The sequence below is a fragment of the Triticum urartu genome, chromosome 6A, assembly GCF_056163025.1.
Source record: "Triticum urartu cultivar PI428250 chromosome 6A, HENAU_Tu73, whole genome shotgun sequence".
NCBI classification, from domain to species: Eukaryota; Viridiplantae; Streptophyta; class Magnoliopsida; order Poales; family Poaceae; genus Triticum; species Triticum urartu.
Window position 1 is genome coordinate 38,929,636 of NC_141878.1, and position 26,285 is coordinate 38,955,920.

A 26,285-nucleotide genomic window follows, 5' to 3' on the forward strand; every position below is an offset into this window, starting at 1 on the left:
TCTTTACTCGTTCCGTAATACATCATCTCACAACTAACTCATTAGTTTCAATGCTTGCAAGGCTTATGTGATGTGCATTACCGAGAGGGCCCAGAGATACCTCTCCGACAATCGGAGTGACAAATCCTAATCTCGAAATACGCCAACCCAACATGTACCTTTGGAGACACCTGTAGAGCACCTTTATAATCACCTATGGTTACGTTGTGACGTTTGGTAGCACACAAAGTGTTCCTCCGGTAAACGGGAGTTGCATAATCTCATAGTCATAGGAACATGTATAAGTCATGAAGAAAGCAATAGCAACATACTAAACGATCGGGTGCTAAGCTAATGGAATGGGTCATGTCAATCAGATCATTCACCTAATGATGTGATCCCGTTAATCAAATAACAACTCTTTGTCCATGGTTAGGAAACATAACCATCTTTGATTAACGAGCTAGTCAAGTGGATGCATACTAGTGACACTCTGTTTGTCTATGTATTCACACATGTATTATGTTTTCGGTTAATATAATTCTAGCATGAATAATAAACATTTATCATGATATAAGAAAATAAATAATAACTTTATTATTGCCTCTAGGGCATATTTCCTTCAGTCTCCCACTTGCACTAGAGTCAATAATCTAGATCACATCGCCATGTCATTTAACATCAATAGTTCACATCATCATGTGATTAACACCCATAGTTCACATCGTCATGTGACCAACACTCAAAGGGTTTACTAGAGTCAGTAATCTAGTTCACATCTATATGTGATTAACACCCAAATAGTACTAAGGTGTGATCATGTTCTGCTTGTTAGAGAAGCTTAGTCAACGAGTCTGCCAAAATTCAGATCCATATGTATTTTGCAAATTTCTATGTCTACAATGCTCTGCACGGAGCTACTTTAGCTAATTGCTCCCACTTTCAATATGTATCTAGATGAAGACTTAGAGTCATCCAGATCAGTGCCAAAAACTTGTATCGACGTAATCCTTTTACGACGAACCTTTTCTCACCTCCATAATCGAGAAACATATCCTTATTCCACTAAGGATAATTTTGACCGATGTCCAATGATCTACTCCTAGATCACTATTGTACTCCCTTGCCAAAAAAACAGAGTAGGGTATACAATAGATCTGTTACATTAGCATGGCATACTTTATAGAACCTATGGCTGAGGCATAGGGAATGAATTTCATTCTCTTTCTATCTTCTGCCGTGGTCGGGTTTTGAGTCTTACTCAACTTCATACCTTGTAACACAGGCAAGAACTCCTTCTTTGACTGTTCCATTTTGAACTACTTCAAAATCTTGTTAAGGTATGTACTCATTGAAAAACTTATCAAGCGTCTTGATCTATCTCTATAGATCTTGATGCTTAATATGTAAGCAGCTTCACCGAGGTCTTTATTTGAAAAACTTCTTTCTAAACACTCCTTTATGCTTTGCAGAATAATTCTACATTATTTTCGATCAACAATATGTCATTCACATATACTTATCAGAAATGCTGTAGTGCTCCCACTCACTTTCTTGTAAATACAGGCTTCTCCAAAAGTCTGTATAAAACCAAATGCTTTGATCACACTATCAAAGCGTTTATTCCAACTCCGAGAGGCTTGCACCAGTCCATAGATGGATCGCTGGAGCTTGCATATTTAGTTAACACCTTTAGGATCGACAAAACCTTCTAGTTGCATCGTATACAAATCTTCTTTAATAAATCCATTAAGGAATGCAGTTTTGTTTATCCATTTGCCAGATTTCATAAAATGCGACAATTGCTAACATGATTCGGACAAACTTAAGCATAGATACGAGTGAGAAACTCTCATCGTAGTCAACACCTTGAACTTGTCGAAAACCTTTTGTGACAATTCTAGCTTTGTAGATAGTAACACTACTATCAGCGCCCGTCTTCCTCTTGAAGATCCATTTATTTTCTATGGCTTGCCGATCATCGGGCAAATCCATCAAAGTCCATACTTTGTTCTCATACATGGATCATATCTCAGATTTCATGGCCTCAAACCATTTCGCGGAATCTGGGCTCATCATCGCTTCCTCATAGTTCGTAGGTTCGTCATGGTCAAGTAACATGACCTCCAGAACAGGATTACCGTACCACTCTGGTGCGGATCTCACTCTGGTTTACCTACGAGGTTCGGTAGTAACTTGATCTGAAGTTACATGATCATCATCATTAGCTTCCTCACTAATTGGTGTAGTAGTCACAGGAACAGATTTCTGTGATGAACTACTTTCCAATAAGGGAGCAGGTACAGTTACCTCATCAAGTTCTACTTTCCTCCCACTCACTTCTTTCGAGAGAAACTCCTTCTCTAGAAAGGATCCATTCAAAGCAACGAATATATTGCCTTCGGATCTGTGATAGATGGTGTACCCAACATTTTCTTTTGGATATCCTATGAAGACGCACTTCTCCGATTTGGGTTAGAGCTTATCAGGTTGAAACTTTTTCACATAAGCATTGCAACCTCAAACTTTAAGAAACGACAGCTTAGGTTTCTTGCCAAACCATAGTTCATATGGTGTCGTCTCAACGGATTTAGATGGTGCCCTATTTAACGTGAATGTAGCTGTCTCTAATGCATAACCCCAAAACGATAGTGGTAGATCGGTAAGAGACATCATAGATCGCACCATATCTAATAAAGTACGGTTATGACGTTCGGACACACCATTATGCTGTGGTGTTCCAGGTGGCATGAAGTTGTGAAACTATTCCACATAGTTTTAATTGAAGACCAAACTCGTAACTCAAATATTTTTCTCCGCGATTAGATCATAGAAACCTTATTTTTCTTGTTACGATGATTTTCCAGTTCACTCTGAAATTCTTTGAACTTTTCAAATGTTTCAGACTTATGTTTCATCAAGTAGATATACCCATATCTGCTCAAATCATATGTGAAGGTCAGAAAATAATGATACCCGCCGCGAGCTTCAACACTCATCGGATTGCATACATCAGTATGTATTATTTCCAATAAGTCAGTTGCTCGCTCCATTGTTCCGGAGAACGGAGTCTTTAGTCATCTTGCCCATAAGGCATAGTTCGCAAGCATCAACTGATTCATAATCAAGTGATTCCAAAATCCCATCAGCATGGAGTTTCTTCATGCGCTTTACACCAATATGACCTAAACGGCAGTGTCACAAATAAGTTGCACTATCATTATTAACTTTGCATCTTTTGGTTTCAATAATATGAATATGTGTATCACTATGATCGAGATCCAATGAACCATTTTCATTGGGTGTGTAACCATATAAGGTTTTATTCATGTAAACAGAACAACAATTTATTCTCTTACTTAAATGACTAACCGTATTACAATAAACATGATCAAATCATATTCATGCTCAACACAAACACCAAATAACACTTATTTAGGTTCAACACTAATCCCGAAAGTATAGGGAGTGTGCGATGATGATCATATCAATCTTGGAACCACTTCCAACACACATCGTCACTTCACCCTTAACTAGTCTCTGTTTATTCTGCAACTCCCGTTTCGAGTTACTAATCTTAGCAACTAAACTAGTATCAAATACTGAGGGGTTGCTATAAACACTAGTAAAGTACACATCAATAACATGTATATCAAATATACTTATGTTCACTTTGCCATCCTTCTTATCCGCCAATCACTTGGGGTAGTTCCGCTTCTAGTGACCAGTCCCTTTGCAGTAGAAGCACTTAGTCTCAGGCTTAGGACCAGATTTGGGCTTCTTCACTTGAGCAGCAACTTGCTTGCTGTTCTTCTTGAAGTTCCCCTTTTTTTCCTTTGCCCTTTTCTTGAAACTAGTGGTCTTGTTCTATCATCAACACTTGATGTTTTTCTCGATTTCTACCTTCGTCAATTTCAGCATTACGAAGAGCTTGGGAATCGTTTCCGTTATCCCTTGCATATCATAGTTCATCACGAAGTTCTACTAACTTGGTGATGGTGACTAGAGAATTCTGTCAATCACTATTTTATTTGGAAGATTAACTCCCACTTGATTCAAGCGATTGTAGTATCCAGACAATTTGAGCACATGCTCACTAGTTGAGCGATTCTCCTCCATCTTTTAGCTATAGAACTTGTTGGAAACTTCATATCTCTCAACTCGGATATTTGCTTGAAATATTAACTTCAACTCCTGGAACATCTCATATGGTCCATGACGTTCAAAACGTCTTTGAAGTCCCGATTCTAAGCCGTTAAGCATGGTGCACTAAACTATCAAGTAGTCATCATATTGAGTTAGCCAAACGTTCATAACGTCTGCATCTACTCCTGCAATAGGTCCGTCACCTAGCGGTGCATCAAGGACATAATTCTTCTGTGCAACAATGAGGATAAACCTCAGATCACGGATCCAATCCGCATCATTGCTACTAACATCTTTCAACACAATTTTCTCTAGGAACATATCAAAATAAACATATGAAAGCAACAACGCGAGCTATTGATCTACAACATAGATATGCTAATACTACCAAGACTAAGTTCATGATAAATTAAAGTTCAATTAATCATATTACTTAAGAACTCCCACTTAGATAGACATCCCTCTAATCCTCTAAGTGATCACGTGATCCAAATCAACTAAACCATAACCGATCATCACGTGAAACGGAGTAGTTTTCAATGGTGAACATCGCTATGTTGATCATATCTACTATATGATTCACGCTCGATCTTTCGATCTCAGTGTTCCAAGGCCATATCTGCATATGCTAGGCTCGTCAAGTTTAACCTGAGTATTCTGCGTGTGCAAAACTGGCTTGCACCTGTTGTAGATGGACGTAGAGCTTATCACACCCGATCATCACGTGGTGTCTGGGCATGACGAACTTTGGCAACGGTGCATACTCAGGGAGAACACTTTTATCTTGATAATTTAGTGAGAGATAATATTATAATGCTACCGTCAATCAAAGCAAGATAAGATGCATAAAAGATAAACATCACATGCAATCAATATAAGTGATATGATATGGCCATCATCATCTTGTGCCTGTGATCTCCATCTCCGAAGCACTGTCATGATCACCATCGTCACCGGCGCGACACCTTGATCTCCATCATAGCATCGTTGTCGTCTCGCCAATCTCATGCTTCCACGACTATCGCTACCGCTTAGTGATAAAGTAAAGCATTACAGCGCGATTGCATTGCATACAATAAAGCGACAACCATATGGCTCCTGCCAGTTGCCGATAACTCAGTTACAAAACATGATCATCTCATACAATAAAATTTAGCATCATGTCTTGACCATATCACATCACAACATGCCCTGCAAAAACAAGTTAGACGTCCTCTACTTTGTTGTTGCAAGTTTTACGTGGCTGCTACGGGCTTAAGCAAGAACCAATCTTACCTACGCATCAAAACCACAACGATAGTTTGTCAAGTTGGTGCTGTTTTAACCTTCGCAAGGACCGGGCGTAGCCACACTCGGTTCAATTAAAGTTGGAGAAACTGTCACCCGCAAGCCACCTATGTGCAAAGCATGTCGGGAGAACCGGTCTCGCGTAAGCGTAAGCATAATGTCGGTCCGGGCCGCTTCGTCCAACAATACCGCCGAACCAAAGTATGACATGCTGGTAAGCAGTATGACTTATATCGCCGACAACTCACTTGTGTTCTACTCATGCATATAACATAAACATATAAAACCTAGGCTCGGATGCCACTATTGGGGAACGTAGTAATTTCAAAAAATTTCCTACGCACACACAAGATCATGGTGATGCTGTCGGTGTACTACAGTAGGGGTACCCTAGTATCCCGAACTTGTGCACGGGCAGTCGCAGCATCCCGCGGCAAGGCTTGCCGGGTGACCGCCAAGGTCCTCCGTGGTTCCTTTGGAGCCATTCAAGGACAAAGTATTCAAACCAAGGCATACAAGGCCCCGGCAAGAGGAGCTTGCCGGGAAGGCCAACCAAGGCGTACAAGGCCCTGGCAAGAGGAGCTTGCCGGGAAGGCCAACCAAGGCGTACAAGGCCCCGGCAAGAGGAGCTTGCCGGGAAGGCCAACCAAGGGATCTCAAGGAACTTGCCGCGACGCGCCACGTGTCCCGGCAAGGCCCGGTGAGCGACAAGCTCCCGGACGCGACAAGACAACGACCGCGGCAAGGCGCTTGCCGCGGCAAGCCACCACTCTGTGCCCGCGCTCCAGCACATCCACCAACGTGTCGCTCTGGGACCCTTCCAGGCGTACGTGGCGGGAGGCTGTGCAGCCAGGGGTGCGCGGTGGCAAGCGGCGCTGACAAGATTGCCATCGTGGCGTGCTGTGGCGTCCCTGACGGTCCCTTTTGCACTATTTGGGCGACACAGACGGGCATTTAATGCCCTTGTCCCCTGCCGTCAGGGTTAGGTATGATACACTGTAGCAGGTAGTTGCACCTACCGCAACACTTTTCCATTTTTACCCTTGTCTACGTTGCCACCTGTCGGTGACCCCTTAAGCATATAAAAGGAGACCCATGCGCAACGTAGAGGGGGTTCGGTTCGGGGGAGAGGTTCCAGAAAACACTCACGCTCGGTCTCGTTAGCTGCTGGTGTGTACTGTAGCACTCAGCGCTCCCGAGCAAGAACTCAATACAAACCACAAAGCAGGAGTAGGGTTTTACGCATCCGTGCGGCCCGAACCTGGGTAAACTGCTCGTGTGCTTCGCCTCGATCTGCTCTTCGTGCGATCTCTGCCTTCCCCAGAAGGGGCTCGGTCCGCCGGTCCCATAGGTGTTCGTGGATTAGTCCCCCGACAGATGCATAGCAACGAGATGGGAGAGTGTTGTCTACGTACCCTCATAGACCGAAGCGGAAGCGTTGATGCAACGTAGAGGAAGTAGTTGTACGTCTTCCCGGTCCAACCGATCCAAGCACCGTTACTCCGATACCTCCGAGTTCTTGGCACACGTTCAAATCGATGACGCTCCCCGGGCTCCGATCCAGCAAAGCTTCGGGGAGGAGTTTTGTCAGCACGACGGCGTGGTGACGATCTTGATGTTCAACCGTCGCAGGGCTTCGCCTAAGCACTGCTACAATATGACCGAGGTTGAATATGGTGGAAGGGGGCACCGCACACGGCTAAGGAACGATCACGAAGATCAACTTGTGTGTCTATGGGGTGCCCCCTGCCCCCGTATATAAAGGAGTGGAGGAGGGCAGGGCCGGCCCTCTCTATGGCGCGCCCTAGGGGAGTCCTACTCCCACCGGGAGTAGGATTCCCCCTTTCCTAGTCCAACTAGGAGTCCTTCCATGTAGTAGGAGTAGGAAACAAGGAAGGGGCGCAGCCCCTCCCCCTAGTCCAATTCGGACTAGGCCTTGGGGGCGCGCGCGGCCTGCCCTAGGCAGCCCCTCTCTCTTTCCCGTATGGCCCAATAAGGCCCAATACTTCTCCCGGCGAATTCCCGTAACTCTCCGGTACTCCGAAAAATACCCGAATCACTCGGAACCTTTCCGATGTTCGAATATAGTCGTCCAATATATCGATCTTTACGTCTCGACCATTTCGAGACTCCTCGTCATGTCCCCGATCTCATCCGGGACTCCGAACTCCTTCGGTACATCAAAACTCATAAACTCATAATATAACTGTCATCGAAACCTTAAGCGTGCGGACCCTACGGTTCGAGAACAATGTATACATGACCGAGACACGTCTCCGGTCAATAACCAATAGCGGGACCTGGATGCCCATATTGGCTCCTACATATTCTACGAAGATCTTTATCGGTCAGACCGCATAACAACATACGCTGTTCCCTTTGTCATCGGTATGTTACTTGCCCGAGATTCGATCGTCGGTATCTCAATACCTAGTTCAATCTCGTTACCGGCAAGTCTATTTACTCATTCCGTAATACATCATCTCACAACTAACTCATTAGTTTCAATGCTTGCAAGGCTTATGTGATGTGCATTACCGAGAGGGCCCAGAGATACCTCTCCGACAATCAGAGTGACAAATCCTAATCTTGAAATACGCCAACCCAACATGTACCTTTGGAGACACCTGTAGAGCACCTTTATAATCACCCAGTTACGTTGTGACGTTTGGTAGCACACAAAGTGTTCCTCCGGTAAACGGGAGTTGCATAATATCATAGTCATAGGAACATGTATAAGTCATGAAGAAAGCAATAGCAACATACTAAACGATCGAGTGCTAAGCTAATGGAATGGGTCATGTCAATCAGATCATTCACCTAATGATGTGATCCCGTTAATCAAATAACAACTCTGTGTCCATGGTTAGGAAACATAACCATCTTTGATTAACGAGCTAGTCAAGTAGAGGCATACTAGTGACACTCTGTTTGTCTATGTATTCACACATGTAGTATGTTTCCGGTTAATACAATTCTAGCATGAATAATAAACATTTATCATGATATAAGGAAATAAATAATAACTTTATTATTGCCTCTAGGGCATATTTCCTTCACCGCGCCCCTGGCCCATGCACGCCATCGCCGCCCGCTCCTCGTCGCCGTCGCCCTGCCCCTGCCCCGTCCCGCCCCCGCGCGTCGGCGCCCTCGCCGCCCCCGTCGTCGCCTCGAGCTCCCCTGCTCGCGCGCGCCGCCCCGCGCCCCTGCCACGGACTCGCCGTCGCCGCCCGCCCCTGCCACGATGCGCGCCGCCCCGGCCCGCCCCTGTCGCCGTCGCTCGCGCCCCTGCCCCATACGCGCGCCGCCCCGGCTCGCCCTCGCCGTCGCCTGCGCCCCTGCCCGCCTCCTCAGCTTGGTCCGGCCGCCGGCGCCCTCCCTTTGCAATTTTTTTCACATATATGCTTGTTATATATATATATATATGCTTGTTTTTTATATATACATATGCTTGTTCTTATATATATATATATATGTAATGATTTTTTTATAGAATATGATGTTTTTTCATAAATGATCACATATATGATGTATGCACGAATGTGGATGAAATATGATGTTTTTTTGTTCATAGAACATGATGTTTTCTTAATTCACATATTTTTTTGTTCATGAGAGAGGCGGGGACGTTGAGGGATCATAGATGTATTTTTTCAGAATTTTCTATCGTGCATAGACGGATTTTAGACCACGGGAGCACCCCCTCTCTATCGTTGCAAAATTTGCTAAGTGATATTAAGAAGGAAGGAAAAGAAGTATAGGAAAGAAAGAAAATAAGAAGAGGAAAGAAAGAAGAAGAGGAGAGGAAGAAGAGGAGAAATAAATAAGAAGAAGAAAAAAGAAGAAAAAGAAGAGGAGAAGAAGAAAGGAATAGTGGAGAAGAAGAAAAAATATTCTATTTTCTCTTCTTCTCCACTATTCCTTTCTTCTTCTCCTCTTTTTTTTCTTCTTTTTTTTCTTTGATCTTCTCCTCTAGCTATTCCTTTCTTCTTCTCATCTTTCTTCTTCTTCTTCTTCTTCTTCTTCTTCTTCTTAATTTTTATCGAGAACGAGGGTGTCGAGGATCGCCGAGGGGTCGAGGGTCGGGAACTAGGGTAGAGGGTCGAGGGTCGTTAAGGGGTCAAGGGTCAAGGGTTTCAGGGTCGAGGGTTCGAGGGTTCTATAGGGTCAAGGGATCGAGGGTCGAGGGTTCCAGGGTCGTCTAGGGGTCGAGGGTTCCAGGGTCGTCGAGGGTTCGAGGGGTCGAGGATCGCCGAGGGGTCGAGAGAGGTTTCCTAGTGTCAAAGTATTGAAGAAATCCATGGCTTCATCATTAGCCGGAAGTAACCAGGGCATGACGAAGTCCTCCAAAGTTATTTTGGAATGGTGTCCCGGATAGGATAATTTGCCTTTTTGTATGAATTTCAGCAAAGGCCTTCCAAATAACGATATTTGGAAGGTTCTTGCTGAACTTTGAACCAAAAAGCGAATTATCCTATCTAGGACTCCGTTCCAAAATAACTTTGGAGAGCTTCGTACCATCATGCACCTGTTACTTTCGCCTAATGATGAAGACATGGTTTTGTTGAATCCTTTGACACTAGGCAACCTCCCAACCCCTCGGCGATCCTCTCGAACATGAGAGGAAGAAGAGGATAAAAAAAGAAGAGGAAGAAGAAAAAAAAAGAGGAGAAGAAAGAATAGAGGAGTTCTTCTCCTCTATTCTTTCTTCTCCTCTTTTTTTCTTTTTCTTCCTCTTTTTTTATCGGGAACGAGGGTCGTCGAGGGACATAGATGTAGTGTCGTCGTTGTCGATATATACCCCCTCCCGATAGCTTCAACACGTGGGGGGGGGGTCGATATTACCCCCTCCTTGAAGCGTTCTCGAGGCCACCCCAAACCCTTGAAGCGTTGTCGAGGCCACCCCAAACCCTAGAGAAGCAGCGTCGATGCCACTAATTAATATATATGATTCCTTACTATGATTAGGTAGCTAGTTCTACGTTTGGCACTAATATATCCATCTGTCATGTTTGAATAATAATTGCCATGTTGTAAATATTTGTAGAAACTATGGACACCGCCCGAGACGAAGCAAAAGAAGCATTGTTGAGGGACATAATCGCAGAAGGAAGTGATGCCGTCTCGTTGTTTCTCAACGACACTGATGTGTTGGGGAACATAGTAATTTCAAAAATTTTCCTACGCACACGCAAGATATGGTGATGCATAGCAACGAGAGGGGAGAGTGTGATCTACGTACCCTTGTAGATCGACAACGGAAGCGTTTGGTTGATGTAGTCGTACGTCTCCACGGCCCGACCAATCAAGCACCGAAACTACGGCACCTCCGAGTTCTAGCACACGTTCAGCTCGATGACGATCCCCGAACTCCGATCCAGCAAAGTGTCGGGGAAGAGTTCCGTCAACACGACGGCGTGGTGACGATCTTGATGTACTACCGTCGCAGGGCTTCGCCTAAGCACCGCTACAATATTATCGAGGACTATGGTGGAAGGGGGCACCGCACACGGCTAAGAATATGATCACGTGGATCAACTTGTGTCTCTAGGGGTGCCCCTGCCTCCGTATATAAAGGTTCCAGAGGGGGAGTCCGGCCGGCCAACATAGGGCGCGCCAGGAGGAGTCCTACTCCCTCCGGGAGTAGGACTTCCCCCCCAATCCTAGTTGGAATAGGATTCGCGAGGTGGGAAAAGAGGGAGAGAGAAGGAGGGGGGCGCCGGACCCTCTCTCATTGTCCTATTCGGACTAGGGGGGAGGGGCGCACGGCCCAGCCCTGGCCGCCTCTCCTCTTCTTCCACTATGGCCCACTAAGGCCCATATAGCTCCCGGGGGGTTCCGGTAACCTCCCGGTACTCCGGTAAAATCCCGATTTCACCCGGAACACTTCCGATATCCAAATATAGGCTTCCAATATATCAATCTTTATGTCTCGACCATTTCGAGACTCCTCGTCATGTCCATGATCACATCCGGGACTCCGAACAACCTTCGGTACATCAAAACATATAAACTCATAATATAACTGTCATCGAAACCTTAAGCGTGCGGACCCTACGGGTTCGAGAACAATGTAGACATGACCGAGACACGTCTCCGGTCAATAACCAATAGCGGGACCTGGATGCCCATATTGGTTCCTGCATATTCTACGAAGATCTTTTATCGGTCAGACCGCATAACAACATACGTTGTTCCCTTTGTCATCGGTATGTTACTTGCCCGAGATTCGATCGTCGGTATCCAGTACCTAGTTCAATCTCGTTACCGGCAAGTCTCTTTACTCGTTTCTGTAATACATCATGCCGCAACTAACTCATTAGTTGCAATGCTTGCAAGGCTTAAGTGATGTGTATTACCGAGAGGGCCCAGAGATACCTCTCCGACGATCGGAGTGACAAATCCTAATCTCGAAATACGTCAACCCAACATGTACCTTTGGAGACACCTGTAGAGCACCTTTATAATCACCCAGTTACGTTGTGACGTTTGGTAGCACACAAAGTGTTCGTCTGGCACACGGGAGTTACATAATCTCATAGTTATAGGAACATGTATAAGTCATGAAGAAAGCAATAGCAACATACTAAACGATCGGATGCTAAGCTAATGGAATGGGTCATGTCAATCAGATCATTCAACTAATGATGTGATCCCGTTAATCAAATGACAACTCTTTGTCCATGGTTAGGAAACATAACCATCTTTGATTAACGAGCTAGTCAAGTAGAGGCATACTAGTGACACTCTATTTGTCTATGTATTCACACATGTATTATGTTTCCGGTTAATACAATTCTAGCATGAATAATAAACTTTTATCATGATATAAGGAAATAAATAATAACTTTATTATTGCCTCTAGGGCATATTTCCTTCAGTCTCCCACTTGCACTAGAGTCAATAATCTAGATTACACAATAATGATTCTAACACCCATGGAGCTTTGGTGCTGATCATGTTTTGCTCGTGGAAGAGGCTTAGTCAACAGGTCTGCTACATTCAGCTCCGTATGTATCTTGCAAATCTCTATGTCTCCCAGCTGGACTAGATCCCGGATGGAATTGAAGCGTCTTTTGATGTGCTTGGTTCTTTTGTCATTTTTCTTGAAACTAGTGGTCTTGTTGACCATCAACACTTGATGCTCCTTTTTGATTTCTACCTCCGCAGCTTTCAGCATTGTGAAGAGCTCGGGAATAGTCTTATTCATCCCTTGCATATTATAGTTCATCACGAAGCTCTTGTAGCTTGGTGGCAGTGATTGGAGAATTCTGTCAATGACGCAATCATCTGTAAGATTAACTCCCATCTGAATCAAGTGATTATTATACCCAGATATTTTGAGTATATGCTCACTGACAGAACTGTTCTCCTCCATCTTGCAGCTATAGAACTTATTGGAGACTTCATATCTCTCAATCCGGGCATTTGCTTGAAATATTAACTTCAACTCCTGGAACATCTCATATGCTCCATGATGTTCAAAACGTCGTTGAAGTCCCGATTCTAAGCCGTAAAGCATGGCACACTGAACTATCGAGTAGTCATCAGCTTTGCTCTGCCAGACGTTCATAACATCTGGTGTTGCTCCAGCAGCAGGCCTGGCACCCAGCGGTGCTTCCAGGACGTAATTCTTCTGTGAAGCAATGAGGATAATCCTCAAGTTACGGACCCAGTCCGTGTAATTGCAACCATCATCTTTCAACTTTGCTTTCTCAAGGAACGCATTAAAATTCAACGGAACAACAACACGGGCCATCTATCTACAATCAAACATACATAAGCAAGATACTATCAGGTACTAAGTTCATGATAGATTTAAGTTCAATTAATCAAATTACTTAAAGAACTCCCACTTAGATAGACATCCCTCTAATCTTCTAAGTGATCACGTGATCCAAATCAACTAAACCATAACCGATCATCACGTGAAACGGAGTAGTTTTCAATGGTGAACATCGCTATGTTGATCATATCTACTATATGATTCACGCTCGATCTTTCGATCTCAGTGTTCCAAGGCCATATCCGCATATGCTAGGCTCGTCAAGTTTAACCTGAGTATTCTGCGTGTGCAAAACTGGCTTGCACCCGTTGTAGATGGACGTAGAGCTTATCACACCCGATCATCACGTGGTGTCTGGGCACGACGAACTTTGGCAACGGTGCATACTCAGGGAGAACACTTTTATCTTGATAATTTAGTGAGAGATCATCTTATAATGCTACCGTCAATCAAAGCAAGATAAGATGCATAAAAGATAAACATCACATGCAATCAATATAAGTGATATGATATGGCCATCATCATCTTGTGCCTGTGATCTCCATCTCCGAAGCACCGTCGTGATCACCATCGTCACCGGCGCGACACCTTGATCTCCATCGTAGCATCGTTGTCATCTCGCCAATCTTATGCTTCCACGACTATCGCTACCTCTTAGTGATAAAGTAAAGCATTACAGCGCGATTGCATTGCATACAATAAAGCGACAACCATATGGCTCCTGCCGGTTGCCGATAACTCGGTTACAAAACATGGTCATCTCATACAATAAAATTTAGCATCATGTCTTGACCATATCACATCACAACATGCCCTGCAAAAACAAGTTAGACGTCCTCTACTTTGTTGTTGCAAGTTTTACGTGGCTGCTACGGGCTTAAGCAAGAATCAATCTTACCTACGCATCAAAACCACAACGATAGTTTGTCAAGTTGGTGCTGTTTTAACCTTCGCAAGGACCGGGCGTAGCCACACTCGGTTCAACTAAAGTTGGAGAAACTGTCACCCACAAGCCACCTATGTGCAAAGCACGTCGGGAGAACCGGTCTCGCGTAAGCGTACGCGTAATGTCGGTCCGGGCCGCTTCATCCAACAATACCGCCCAACCAAAGTATGACATGCTGGTAAGCAGTATGACTTATATCGCCCACAACTCACTTGTGTTCTACTCGTGCATATAACATCAACATATAAAACCTAGGCTCGGATGCCACTATTGGGGAACGTAGTAATTTCAAAAAATTTCCTACGCACATGCAAGATCATGGTGATGCATAGCAACGAGAGGGGAGAGTGTGATCTACGTACCCTTGTAGATCGACAACGGAAGCGTTTGGTTGATGTAGTCGTACGTCTCCCCGGCCCGACCGATCAAGCACCGAAACTACGGCACCTCCGAGTTCTAGCACACGTTCAGCTCGATGACGATCCCCGGACTCCGATCCAGCAAAGTGCCGGGGAAGAGTTCCGTCAGCATGACAGCGTGGTGACGATCTTGATGTACTACTATCGCGGGGCTTCGCCTAAGCACCGCTACAATATTATCGAGGACTATGGTGGAAGGGGGCACCGCACACGGCTAAGAATATGATCACGTGGATCAACTTGTGTCTCTAGGGGTGCCCCTGCCTCCGTATATAAAGGTTCCAGAGGGGGAGGCCGGCCGGCCATCATAGGGTGCGCCAGGAGGAGTCCTACTCCCTCCGGGAGTAGGACTTCCCCCCCAATCCTAGTTGGAATAGGATTCGCGAGGTGGGAAAAGAGGGAGAGAGAAGGAGGGGGGCGCCGGCCCCCTCTCTCCTTGTCCTATTCGGACTAGGGGGGAGGGGCGCACGGCCCAGCCCTGGCCGCCTCTCCTCTTCTTCCACTATGGCCCACTAAGGCCCATATAGCTCCCGGGGGGTTCCGGTAACCTCCCGGTACTCCGGTAAAATCCCGATTTCACCCGGAACACTTCCGATATCCAAATATAGGCTTCCAATATATCAATCTTTATGTCTCGACCATTTCGAGACTCCTCGTCATGTCCATGATCACATCCGGGACTCCGAACAACCTTCGGTACATCAAAACATATAAACTCATAATATAACTGTCATCGAAACCTTAAGCGTGCGGACCCTACGGGTTCGAGAACAATGTAGACATGACCGAGACACGTCTCCGGTCAATAACCAATAGCGGGACCTGGATGCCCATATTGGTTCCTGCATATTCTACGAAGATCTTTTATCGGTCAGACCGCATAACAACATACGTTGTTCCCTTTGTCATCGGTATGTTACTTGCCCGAGATTCGATCGTCGGTATCCAGTACCTAGTTCAATCTCGTTACCGGCAAGTCTCTTTACTCGTTTCTGTAATACATCATCCCGCAAGTAACTCATTAGTTGCAATGCTTGCAAGGCTTAAGTGATGTGTATTACCGAGAGGGCCCAGAGATACCTCTCCGACGATCAAAGTGACAAATCCTAATCTCGAAATACGTCAACCCAACATGTACCTTTGGAGACACCTGTAGAGCACCTTTATAATCACCCAGTTACGTTGTGACGTTTGGTAGCACACAAAGTGTTCCTCCGGCACACGGGAGTTACATAATCTCATAGTTATAGGAACATGTATAAGTCATGAAGAAAGCAATAGCAACATACTAAACGATCGGATGCTAAGCTAATGGAATGGGTCATGTCAATCAGATCATTCAACTAATGATGTGATCCCGTTAATCAAATGACAACTCTTTGTCCATGGTTAGGAAACATAACCATCTTTGATTAACGAGCTAGTCAAGTAGAGGCATACTAGTGACACTCTGTTTGTCTATGTATTCACACATGTATTATGTTTCCGGTTAATACAATTCTAGCATGAATAATAAACTTTTGTCATGATATAAGGAAATAAATAATAACTTTATTATTGCCTCTAGGGCATATTTCCTTCACGATGGTCTGGAAGGAGAGGGTGAAGAAGCTGGCTACGATGACCTAATGCCGGTGCAAGAAGAAGAACATGAGGACGGCTCCGGTGACCCAATGCCGGTGCAAGAAGGAGACCGTGATGACGGCTCCGGTGACCGAACCGAGTCCGGCCAGGTATATATATTAGTTAAGCCTGTACTGACTAGCTGATTGATGCATTCATTGTTTTGGTATGTACACATATTAATTAAGTCTTGGTTCTTTTTTCTAGCCCTCTGGATCGAGCACAACTTCGGTAAAGAGACGAGGCCCGAAGAAAAAGTTGAGATCGGATGAAAAGTTTGAGATCATAGCAATCGCGCCCGACGGCCAACCGATTGAACCCATCCGAACAAAGAACGCATTTGTTGCTCAGTGCGGGGTTCTGGTTAGGGACAAGATCCCGATAAGCATCCAGCAATGGTTTAAGCCGGCTACAGAAGACCCTGAGGTGTGTTATGTCAATGATATGCAGAAAAATGATCTTTGGACTGAGCTGAAGTCAAATTTCACCCTACCGCCAGAGGATAATCCAGAGAACCCAGTTAAAGAGCAATTAATCAAGTCTTTTGCTCTTAAGAGGATGGCAGAACTATTCAGGAGGTGGAAGAAAGAGCTGAATAAGTTTGTCGAAAATAATGAGACACCAGAATTCAAGGGCAGATATGAGAAGATCAGAGATCACTGGCCCGCATTTGTGTCCCATAAGACATCGGAAAAGAGTAAGAAGATGTCGGCGACAAACAAGCAAAATGCTGCGAAGAAGAAGCTTCACCATTGCACGGGGTCAGGTGGCTACCTCGTAGCCTGGCCTAAGTGGGCCAAGACTGAGAATGATCTGGTTGATAAAGGGATCGAACCAGAGACAATTAGCTGGCCAGACCGTTGCCGGACTTGGTTCTTCGGGGCTGGCGGAACCTTGGACCCTGTAACAGGGAAGTGCATTTGGACGAACGATCAAATGGACATACCAGTCAGGAAGCTTAAGCAGTATATCGAAGCAGCGTAGCAAGGGAAGTTCTTTCCAGATAGAGAGAACGACGAGCTCACAATGGCCCTCGGGAATCCTGAGCACCCTGGACGGACACGAGGCACGCCAGGCTCCATTCCGTGGAAGGTTGGGTTTCCGGACGCAGGCGGTTACAAATCCCATGAGAGGAGGAAAAAAGTGCAGCAGACCCAAATGCAGGCGCTGCAAGCAAGGGTAGACGCGATAGAGGAACGAGAAGCAAATCGCAGCAAACGTACTGCCGAAGCTTCCCCCGAAGCTACCCCGCCATCTCAGCGCAGAAGCAGCGTGGCTTCCACCGAGCTGCTTCAGCCGGAGCATGCCTTGACGGCTCCTGCCAGCTATCCCGTGGATGCTATCACGGAGTCTCAAAATTACCACCTTATGACGCAATGGATGAATTTGAAGGTCAAGGCGGCTGTTGGCTCTATTTATCCTACTGAACCCGGCGCAACTTTTCACTGCCGGCCGATTCCAGAAGGATATGCTAGGGTGATGGTGGATGAAATAACGGAGGGATTTGAGGACCTCCAGCTTGACCACCCTACCGGTGAAGGGGAGACTCGGCTGGGGTCTGCTCTGAAGACTCCAAGCCTATGGCGGAAGGAGCTCATCAACCTTCCGAACTGGACGTCTCCGCCTCCTCCTCCTCCTCCGGCGAGTCAGGGCACTCCGCCTCCTCCACCGCCTCCTCCTCCGACAAGTGACGATCAGGGCCCTCGGCCGGCTCCTTCTCCGGCGCGTGGCGGCACTCCGCCTGCGCCGGCGCGCCCGAGCAGCCAGCCTCCTCCTTCTCCGCCTCGTCAGCAAGGGCGGAAGAGACCCGCCGCCGCTCCGGCAGCTGCTCCGGCGCGTCGTAGTCCTTCTCCTCCGCCTCGTAAGCAAGTAAAGAAGACAACCGCTTCGTCTGCTCAGCCGGCGTCTAGCAGTACAACCAGAGGCGGGAGGACATACAGATTCGGTCCTTCTCTGAAGAGTCCACAGAAGTTACCATACGAGAGGACCCCGGAGGAGAACGCGAAGATTGTGCGAACTGAAGTGGATGACTGGTTTCAAGGGTTGAAAGCAAAGAGACATCCACCTCCGGAGGAGAAGGTAGATCCGGTGAAAGTGAAGCGCACTCTGGCTGCCCTAGCAAAACCATCCAAGTCTCCGCCGAAAGGCAACTATGAGCGCATTATTGCAAAGACGTGGGAAGTACAGTCAGTGATCGAAGGCTGAAAGAACGACGAGCAGCTGGGAAACAAATTGCCCAGCTCGACGAACAAGCGAAGCAATCGTGCCCCCCGCTCAAGGTGCCTAGCGACATCGTCGATCCGAGGATGGTGCCCGGTTATGGCAATGTTGACGATTACCTGCCCGACGATGTACATTATGATCCCATGGAGGTGCAGATACACAGATACGAGTACAGGAAGCCTCTCGTCAAAGATGAAAAATCTTTAACAACGATGATGCGAAGATTACATGATTGGTACTTGAAAATCTGCAGAGAGTCTGGAGGGGAGGAGTACTTTGTATGCGAGAGTTAAACCGGAGCATGACCTCGTTGGAATTGAACTGTTGCCTATTCCATTTGAGGAGTTCTATCAGTTTTTCAATCAATTGGCCCTCGATAAAACAACGATCACCTGCTACTGTCTGTAAGTACTACTACTTCTGTCATTAAGTCTCTCTATATAGCTCATCTCTTTCATTGCATGTATTTATAATTATCCTCACTATATTATGCAGATTGAAGATCGCCGAATTGAGGAAAAGACAAATCGGTGATATTGGGTTCGTTAACACATATCTCATAGATGCAACTGAGGTTGAACATCGTCCCGAAGATACCGAGGCCAACTTGCTACGATCATTCAAAAAAAAATGAAAACAAAGATATAATACTCTTTCCTTACAACTTCAAGTGAGTTTTACTGTCTTGTGCATATTCGGTTTCCCTTATATATTAGTCCAGGTTATAGTAATGTGATTGATGAGTTATGCATGCGTGTGCAGTTTCCACTATATTCTCCTAGAGATTAGGCTTGAGCAGGGAGTAGTAACCGTCTTGGACTCTAAATGAAAAGATCCCCAGGAGTATGCTGACATGACTGAAATCCTCAAGAAGTAAGTTAAATCGATCATTATCCACCATATCAGCAACTTTGTTCATTTCCTGATATCAAGTAATTGTTTTCTTTGTCCGGCAGGGTTTGGAGAAAATTCACCAGAAAAGTTCCGGGACTGCCGAAGGAGCTGGAATTTAGACACCCGAAAGTAAGTACTATAGTAGCATGTTCCGCGTATCTCCTAGTGATTCAAGCGCTAGTTTCATCAATACCATTTAGCATTCTTGCTTATCAGTTTGATTGACCTCTATTTCTTGTAAAGTGGTTGTAGCAGGAACAAGGGAATGATTTCTGTGGATACTACGTCTGCGAGTCCATCCGCCACACGACCTGTGAGCGGGGCGGGTACTCTGACGAACCATATGAAGTACGTAAATAACAACATTCACAATTTTATTTTATTAGCATCATTTGTGTTGAGTTTCATTCATTCATATATATATGTATTGACCCCCTTCTTCAAATTAGATGTTTCGGAAGCGGGATGAACTCCTAGCACCAGCTCGCATGCGAGCAATTCAAGAGGAATTGGTGGTATTCTTTCTTGACCACGTGATCGCTGAAGACGGAGAATACTATGTGGACCATGAGTCCGTATGATTATATTTGTAAGAGATAATTATTGTATATATGTAGCCGGTAGTGTCGGATAGATATACGAGAACTTGTTGTTCGACCAATCTCTCAGAGAAGGAGAGGTGGTCGATATCACTTCTCTCTGTATGCATATATGTTCATGACGATCTTCTGTTTCCTTCGTTTGCTTACTAGCTAGCTAGCGTGTCTAGTCCTCTCTATACGTATGTATAGTACGTAGCGTCGACCAAGCACGGACATAAGAGAGGACACTTCTCTCTATTAATTATAGCTAGCTAACACAATATATGAAACACCTAAATTAACCCCCCAAAATCCCCAACCCCCCCCCCCCCTTTCAAAAAAAAACAAAAACCCCAGCCACAGAAATGCTGACGCGTGGATGCCTATTGGTCCCGGTTGGTGCCACCAACCGGGACCAAAGGGTCTCCTGCCTGGGCTCCGCGCACAGGCCACGTGGAGGCCCATCAATCCCGGTTCTGGATTGAACCGGGACTAAAGGGACAGGGCATTAGTACCGACACTTTAGTCCCGGTTCAGGAACCGGGACTAAAGGCCGTTACGAACCGGGACAACAGGCCCTTTTTCTACCAGTGTGAGACAACCGCGAATTTGACTCGGGATGACTACAAGCAATGGTGAAATTCTTTCAAGTTTCAGACAGGCGGTCAAGAAAGGAGCAGTGACTTTGAGTTCAGGTAACTCTTATGTGTGACATCCAATATGTGAGTTGTTCATTTTCACGCAGGCCAGTGAGCAGTGTGTGATGTCATTGAACGGAGCTCTGGAAGTTGGGAGCATACACTAGAGTAAAGAGGGACTTAATTTTGCTCGAGTGTTGACAGTGATCAAGAAAAGAAGGGACTACAAGTTGCAGGTGGAGTCACATGGAGTCATTGGAGTAGCAGCGGAACTCATGGGATAAACTCAAGTCCAATGTACATGGAAGTTTGACACATGGATGAATTCAAGGTGGCGGAGAATATTCGCCAAGGTGGAGTTTGTTGGAGTTGTGTCAAATATTGTGTACAAGTGAGGTTACAGTTGGACTCTGAGTTGTATTGTATTTAGATAAGATATGGAGTCGTGTCCTAGTAGGACACTTGTATCCTAGACCTCTCATAAATAGCGGGGGTAGACACACGATGTAACCTATGCCAGCATAATAGCACATGCGCGCAAGGGGGAGCCGGCGGCATGTGCCGGCGCCCGGGTGGCCGGTGTGCGGTATTGTGACGGTGTCACGGGCAGGAGCGCCCATAGTCAGGCCCCGGGGATGTAGCCATATCGATGAACCTCGTTAACAAATTTCGATGTCGTGCTCGTGTGATTGCTTTGGTCCTCGGATGATCGATGGTGTCTCAGATTTATTTTAACAACATATATAAAGCATTAGTTAAATCATTCAAAGCATTTCATCGACACATATATCACACGTATATCTAGATAGCAATAATCATTTGAAGGGCATCCACAAGACGGACCCTAAAATTATAAGGCAATATAGCATACTATGCATGGTGAGACGCTACGCCTCAGGGGAGGTGGGGCTTGGTCCGGGGATGTGCATTCTGTCTTCGCCAATATAGATGAGATTTTCCATGCTTGTGCTCGGCAACACCACCGGGTCAGTCCATGCCACATACAGGACCTCATTGGCAGGCATAACAGAGCGGTAGTCTTCATACTTGTGTACCAGGTCCTCATCCCATTCATGCCCCTTGTTGATACACCATAGGAGGACCTCCATCGCACTGACCGCCGTATCACCACCAGAGGCTGCCGTGATCTGGTCCCGCTCGTACTTTGGAATCAGTGAGCTCAAAATACACGTTATAATTCGGTTTCTTTGAGGTGTCATATCAGGAAGTGATCTTCATCTTGGCCAACAGAACGTCGCCAAACGCTAACACCTCAATGAGCCCGTTCCATCCCCTACTGCCATCCATCTGTAAAAATATATTAAATTAATTAAGAAATACTTATTAAATGAAAAACATACTATAAAACTTGTAACACTACAAATCATGCATATAAAAGATATAGCATTTCAAAATATTTGAATACATGCATATTTCATTCTAACATAACAAAATTTTAGTACTAACTTCTTTTCCTTTTTTCATTTATTTCTCTTCCATTTTATTTTATTTTGTTATCAATATTGCTAATCTACAATGCACAATGATTTATTGAACTATAGTATCTATACAAATTATAAAATGCTATCATACATGAAGAAAAAGAAAAAGAAAAGATATATCATCCATATCAATTTTTTTTCAATATTGCTAAAAAATCAAGCTCACGCATCCATATATATTATTTATACAATCCATCATATATATCTGTATCAAATTTCAATTACTAGCTATATCAATCATCAATCCCCAATTGCATCCACATGCATTATCACATCCATACAAAAATTTATCATAATTTATATCAATCATCGATCCTAACCCCCCTAATATCTACCTATCTGGATAGCATCCATATATAGCTAGCTATTTTGTATCCACACACAAACATCCATATAACATTTCAAGGACGGCGGGTGGTTGGCGCTGGCGATTGTCGGTGGCAGTCGCGGCTGCGTCTGGTGGTTGGCGGCAGTTGCGTACGATGATGTCGGTAGTGGTGCAGGCAACCGACTGTGTGGGAGATGAAGAGCTGGCGGCTGCTGCTGTGACAAACGGCGGAGATGAAGAGGGTCGCAGGCGGCGGTGCGCTCATGGAAGAAGAGGGCGGCAGCGTGGCAAGTTAACATAGTGTCGCCGCACGCGCGTGCGAAGACGAAGGGGGCATGCGTGTGTGGCCACGATATATATAATGCAAACATAAGCCGGGTGTAAAAACACACACATTCATCTTATAAGGGAGGGTTTTCCATTAGAAAAAATAAAAACATAAGCCGAGCACCGAAAGAGTGTAATCGGCTTGGGAAATTAGTGGCTGAGCCCCAGCTTGGTGCATCCCCGGTACACCCCTGCCAGAAAAATGGCAACATTTTGTAAAAATCTGAAAGTTTGTGGGAATGATTATAAATAAATTTGACAAATGCTTGCAAAGCTTGGTGATCAAATGACATCCAAGGAGCTCTGAACAATTCTTTTATATTTTGAGTATTTTTTGTACAGAGGTTTTCGGATGTCATTTGACCATCAAACTTTGCAAGAACCTATATCATTTATTTATAATCATTCCTGCAAAGTTTTATAGTATTTTGAAATGCTTTGCTACGTTTTTTTTCCGGAGTGTAGCAGGGTGCACCGAGCCAGGGTGTAGAAAACCACACTCGTACTCGGCTTATATTGACGGCCCTCATGCTAGCGGTTAAGCACGTCGACAGCGGCCACGTGGCAAGGAGGGTTGCCGGAAAACCAACGTAAGCCAAGATGTTTTTATTATTATATGCTGAGAATTTTGCGTAAGCCGAGATCTTTTCCTATCACTTCTCGGTTTACGGACATGCTAACTGAGATTTTTTTTGCCATGGGTTATTTATTTCCAACTTGGTTTACACACATATAAGCCGAGCACCCGTGTTTTTAGGGTCGGCTTACATAGAATACACGGCGACATGTGTTTTTTCTATAGTGGCAGTTCCGTTATTTCGAGGTGCAAACACGGTACTGAAGAGTGAGTACTGAATGGCGCTGCAAAATTTAATTACTAACTGAAAGCTGTAGCTAATTGGTGCAGACAACGTCTTGGCCACCCTGCTCGTCCAAGGAAACTGAACTGTCCTCATCCTTTACAGCCAAGAAGACCAGTAGGGCAAGCAAAGGATAGCTGACAGTCATGAGCACCCAGTTCACAATCAGCTGGGAAATCAGGGGTGCCTTGTGCCTGTCGACTTGCCATGCAACAGCCGCCCCTGCACTCTGAACAGCATTGTAGAACCCGCAATACCTGCACAAGAGCTCAAGAGTGGTTCATATGCAATGCGAATAAGAGAAAAGACAACTGATCTCTAGGAGAATAATCTTTTGAGGAAAAGCTAGCTAGATAAGTACTAGCTTTATTCTCAAATTCTCTATATTTTTTTGTCAGAATCCTTTTGCGACCAGAATTCAGAAGTAACAATCTATCTCAAGCTACCAGAATATCATACGGGAACCAACATTCAAAGAAAACTTCCTGAAAACCATGTTTAAAAATTTCTAAAAAATCTGGAAAAAATGTGGGATATCAAGAGGAGGATGTTTTATTGTCATGAGAAGTTTCAAGTTAAAACACATGACGGAGTGCGAGATATGAAAAAGATAAATTCAGCCATGAATAGTGACGTTACTGTTCGGCACTACTCGGAGCTGATTTTGTTTTTCCGTAGCACACACCCCATAAGGTGTTCGAGCTTAAACTTTTGCATGACAATAGAACATCACCTTCTTAACAAGGGTTAAGAATTTCAAGGAAATTTCAATGAAATTTCCAAAATGTCACATATTTCAGTGGCGTCCGAAATATTTTTAACACCGAAATTTTGAGGTATATTCAAAATGATTTTAAACTAAAATTTAAATTATGTTATAATTTATTACAATTAAGTAAAATTTGAAATCTCAAAATCCGAAATAATTGCTGAAATATCCGAAATTTCACGTATTTCGGTGAGGTCCGGAATTATTTTGTTTCCGAAGTTAAAAACCTTAACCCCTGTTTTTTTAGATTTTTCCGAAACTTCAAGACATCGTTTTCACATGGTTTTCATCGATTTCCACCGAATATTGGTTTCCATTCTCCCGATGGAAAAATAGCATTATGAACTAAACTTGAGATAGAATTTTTTACCTGCTGAGGACCTGTGAATCGTCAGTGAGGGCGCCGATGATCCAGTAGATGAGACTCTGGAACATGGCGTCCAGCAGCCCGTAGCTGAAGAAAAGCAGAAATGGACCAGCATAACGGCGTCCGTCCTTGAAATCGATGAGGTCATCCCACTTGCCGTCCTTGTACCTGAGTTGGTTGGCCAGGCCTCCTCCCCAGATGACGGTGCTTAGCGTGGCGGCGAGGGCGATCCCGACGAGGCCCCTCTTCCGGCGGCTGGTGAACCCAAAGTCGAGGAAGTAGCCACTGGCAGCGGAGCCGATCATGCGTGCGCCCCAGTAGAAGACATTGTTGAGGCCCTTGGTACGGAGCGTAAAGAGGACGCCATTGACGTTGTTAAACTGGTAGGTGTAGAAGAAGTTGCTGTCCCACACCGCGGGGAGCACGAGAAGCATCTTCCAGTTGCCAAAGAGCTTAATGATTTCCGCGCCTTCTGTGGCCGGGGAGGAGTAGGCGACCCCTGCCACCTTACTCCCGTCGTCACGGACGATCTTGCTGGGTGGTAGGATGAGAAGTGTGAGCGCGGCGCCGAGGAGCATGAAGGCCATGTACGCGATGTAGGTGCCGTCGTTGACGCTGGCGGCTTCGCTGCCACGGTGGTAGTTGAATGAGAAGGGGAAAAGGCCCCCGAAGACACCTCCCAGGTTGTAGAGGCACAAGAAGAGGGAGATATAGGTGCCGCGGCGGTTTGGCGGCGGATAGGCGGTTATGATTGCGCCTTGGGCGGCCCAGAGGAACCCACAGCCAGCGCCGAGGATGGCTCCCGCGGCAATGGGGAAGCCCACAGAGCGACGGTGGTTGTAGTAGAGAAAGGAGGCGTCATAGAGTGGGTAAGTGAGGGCGCCGAGGAGGAGGGTGGTACGTGGGCCGAGGATGTTGTTGGCCGCAACGCCCAGGATGCCGAATACGGTGAAGCAGGCGTAGAGGCTGGTGTTGGCGTCGTCGGCGACGGTGTGGTCAAGCTGGCCGGCACCGCCGAGGCCCGAGAGCGCATTGAACATGCCACAGCAGCAGAAGCACACGAGGCCAGTTAGGAACACCTGCGCCAGCGGCGAGTTGTAGCGGAGAAGCCCGCGCTTAGCCGGAGCTGACCGCTTCCCCTCCTCGGCCACCTCCAGGTGCAGCATCTGCATATCGGGCAGGTTGAGTACTCTGCGAGCCACCAATGTTGATAAACACTATCCTCTGCCCAAGCTAAAGGGCACGTACGTACGTACGGTTATAGTAGTAATATATGTGGGCTTGTAAACAGAACAGGCTGCCAAGAATTGTGCCAATATTATTATTTCTGAATCGTACCAAGATGCTTTGTAATTTGTCAGAGAGAGAGAGAGAGAGAGAGAGAGAGAGAGAGAGAGAGAGAGAGAGAGAGAGAGAGAGAGAGAGACGAATAGAAGCACGAGGGAAGAAAAGTATAGATAAAGACAGGATAAAATGAATAGGGTGTACTTGACTAAGTTTGGACTCAACACAGGTCTACCAATTTACCATATTTCCCGCGAAAAAAAAGATTATGCTAGGATGATGAGGCATCTAGAATTATTATTCTTGGTCAAGTTGTTGCATTGGAA

General features: G+C 45.5%; 1 protein-coding gene across 1 annotated transcript; it reads right to left on the reverse strand.

The window, feature by feature from the left end:
* Nucleotides 1-23,265: 23,265 nt before the first annotated feature.
* On the reverse strand, nt 23,266-25,970 carry LOC147963630 (UNC93-like protein 1). Its single transcript, XM_087531115.1, has 2 exons — nt 24,679-25,970; nt 23,266-23,796 (listed from the first exon to the last, which is right to left on the reverse strand). Exons 1-2 carry the CDS (start codon nt 25,845-25,847, stop codon nt 23,574-23,576), a joined length of 1,392 nt encoding a protein of 463 aa, XP_087387241.1. The 5' UTR covers nt 25,848-25,970; the 3' UTR covers nt 23,266-23,573.
* Between the last annotated feature and the right edge of the window lie 315 nt (nt 25,971-26,285).

Excerpts from the sequence above, each read along its gene's own strand:
- LOC147963630 (XM_087531115.1), bottom strand. The coding sequence starts at position 25,847 with ATGCAGATGCTGCACCTGGAGGTGGCCGAGGAGGGGAAGCGGTCAGCT. Across the intron at positions 23,797-24,678 it reads GATTCACAGGTCCTCAGCAG|GTATTGCGGGTTCTACAATG; the intron begins GTAAAAAATTCT and ends GCTCTTGTGCAG.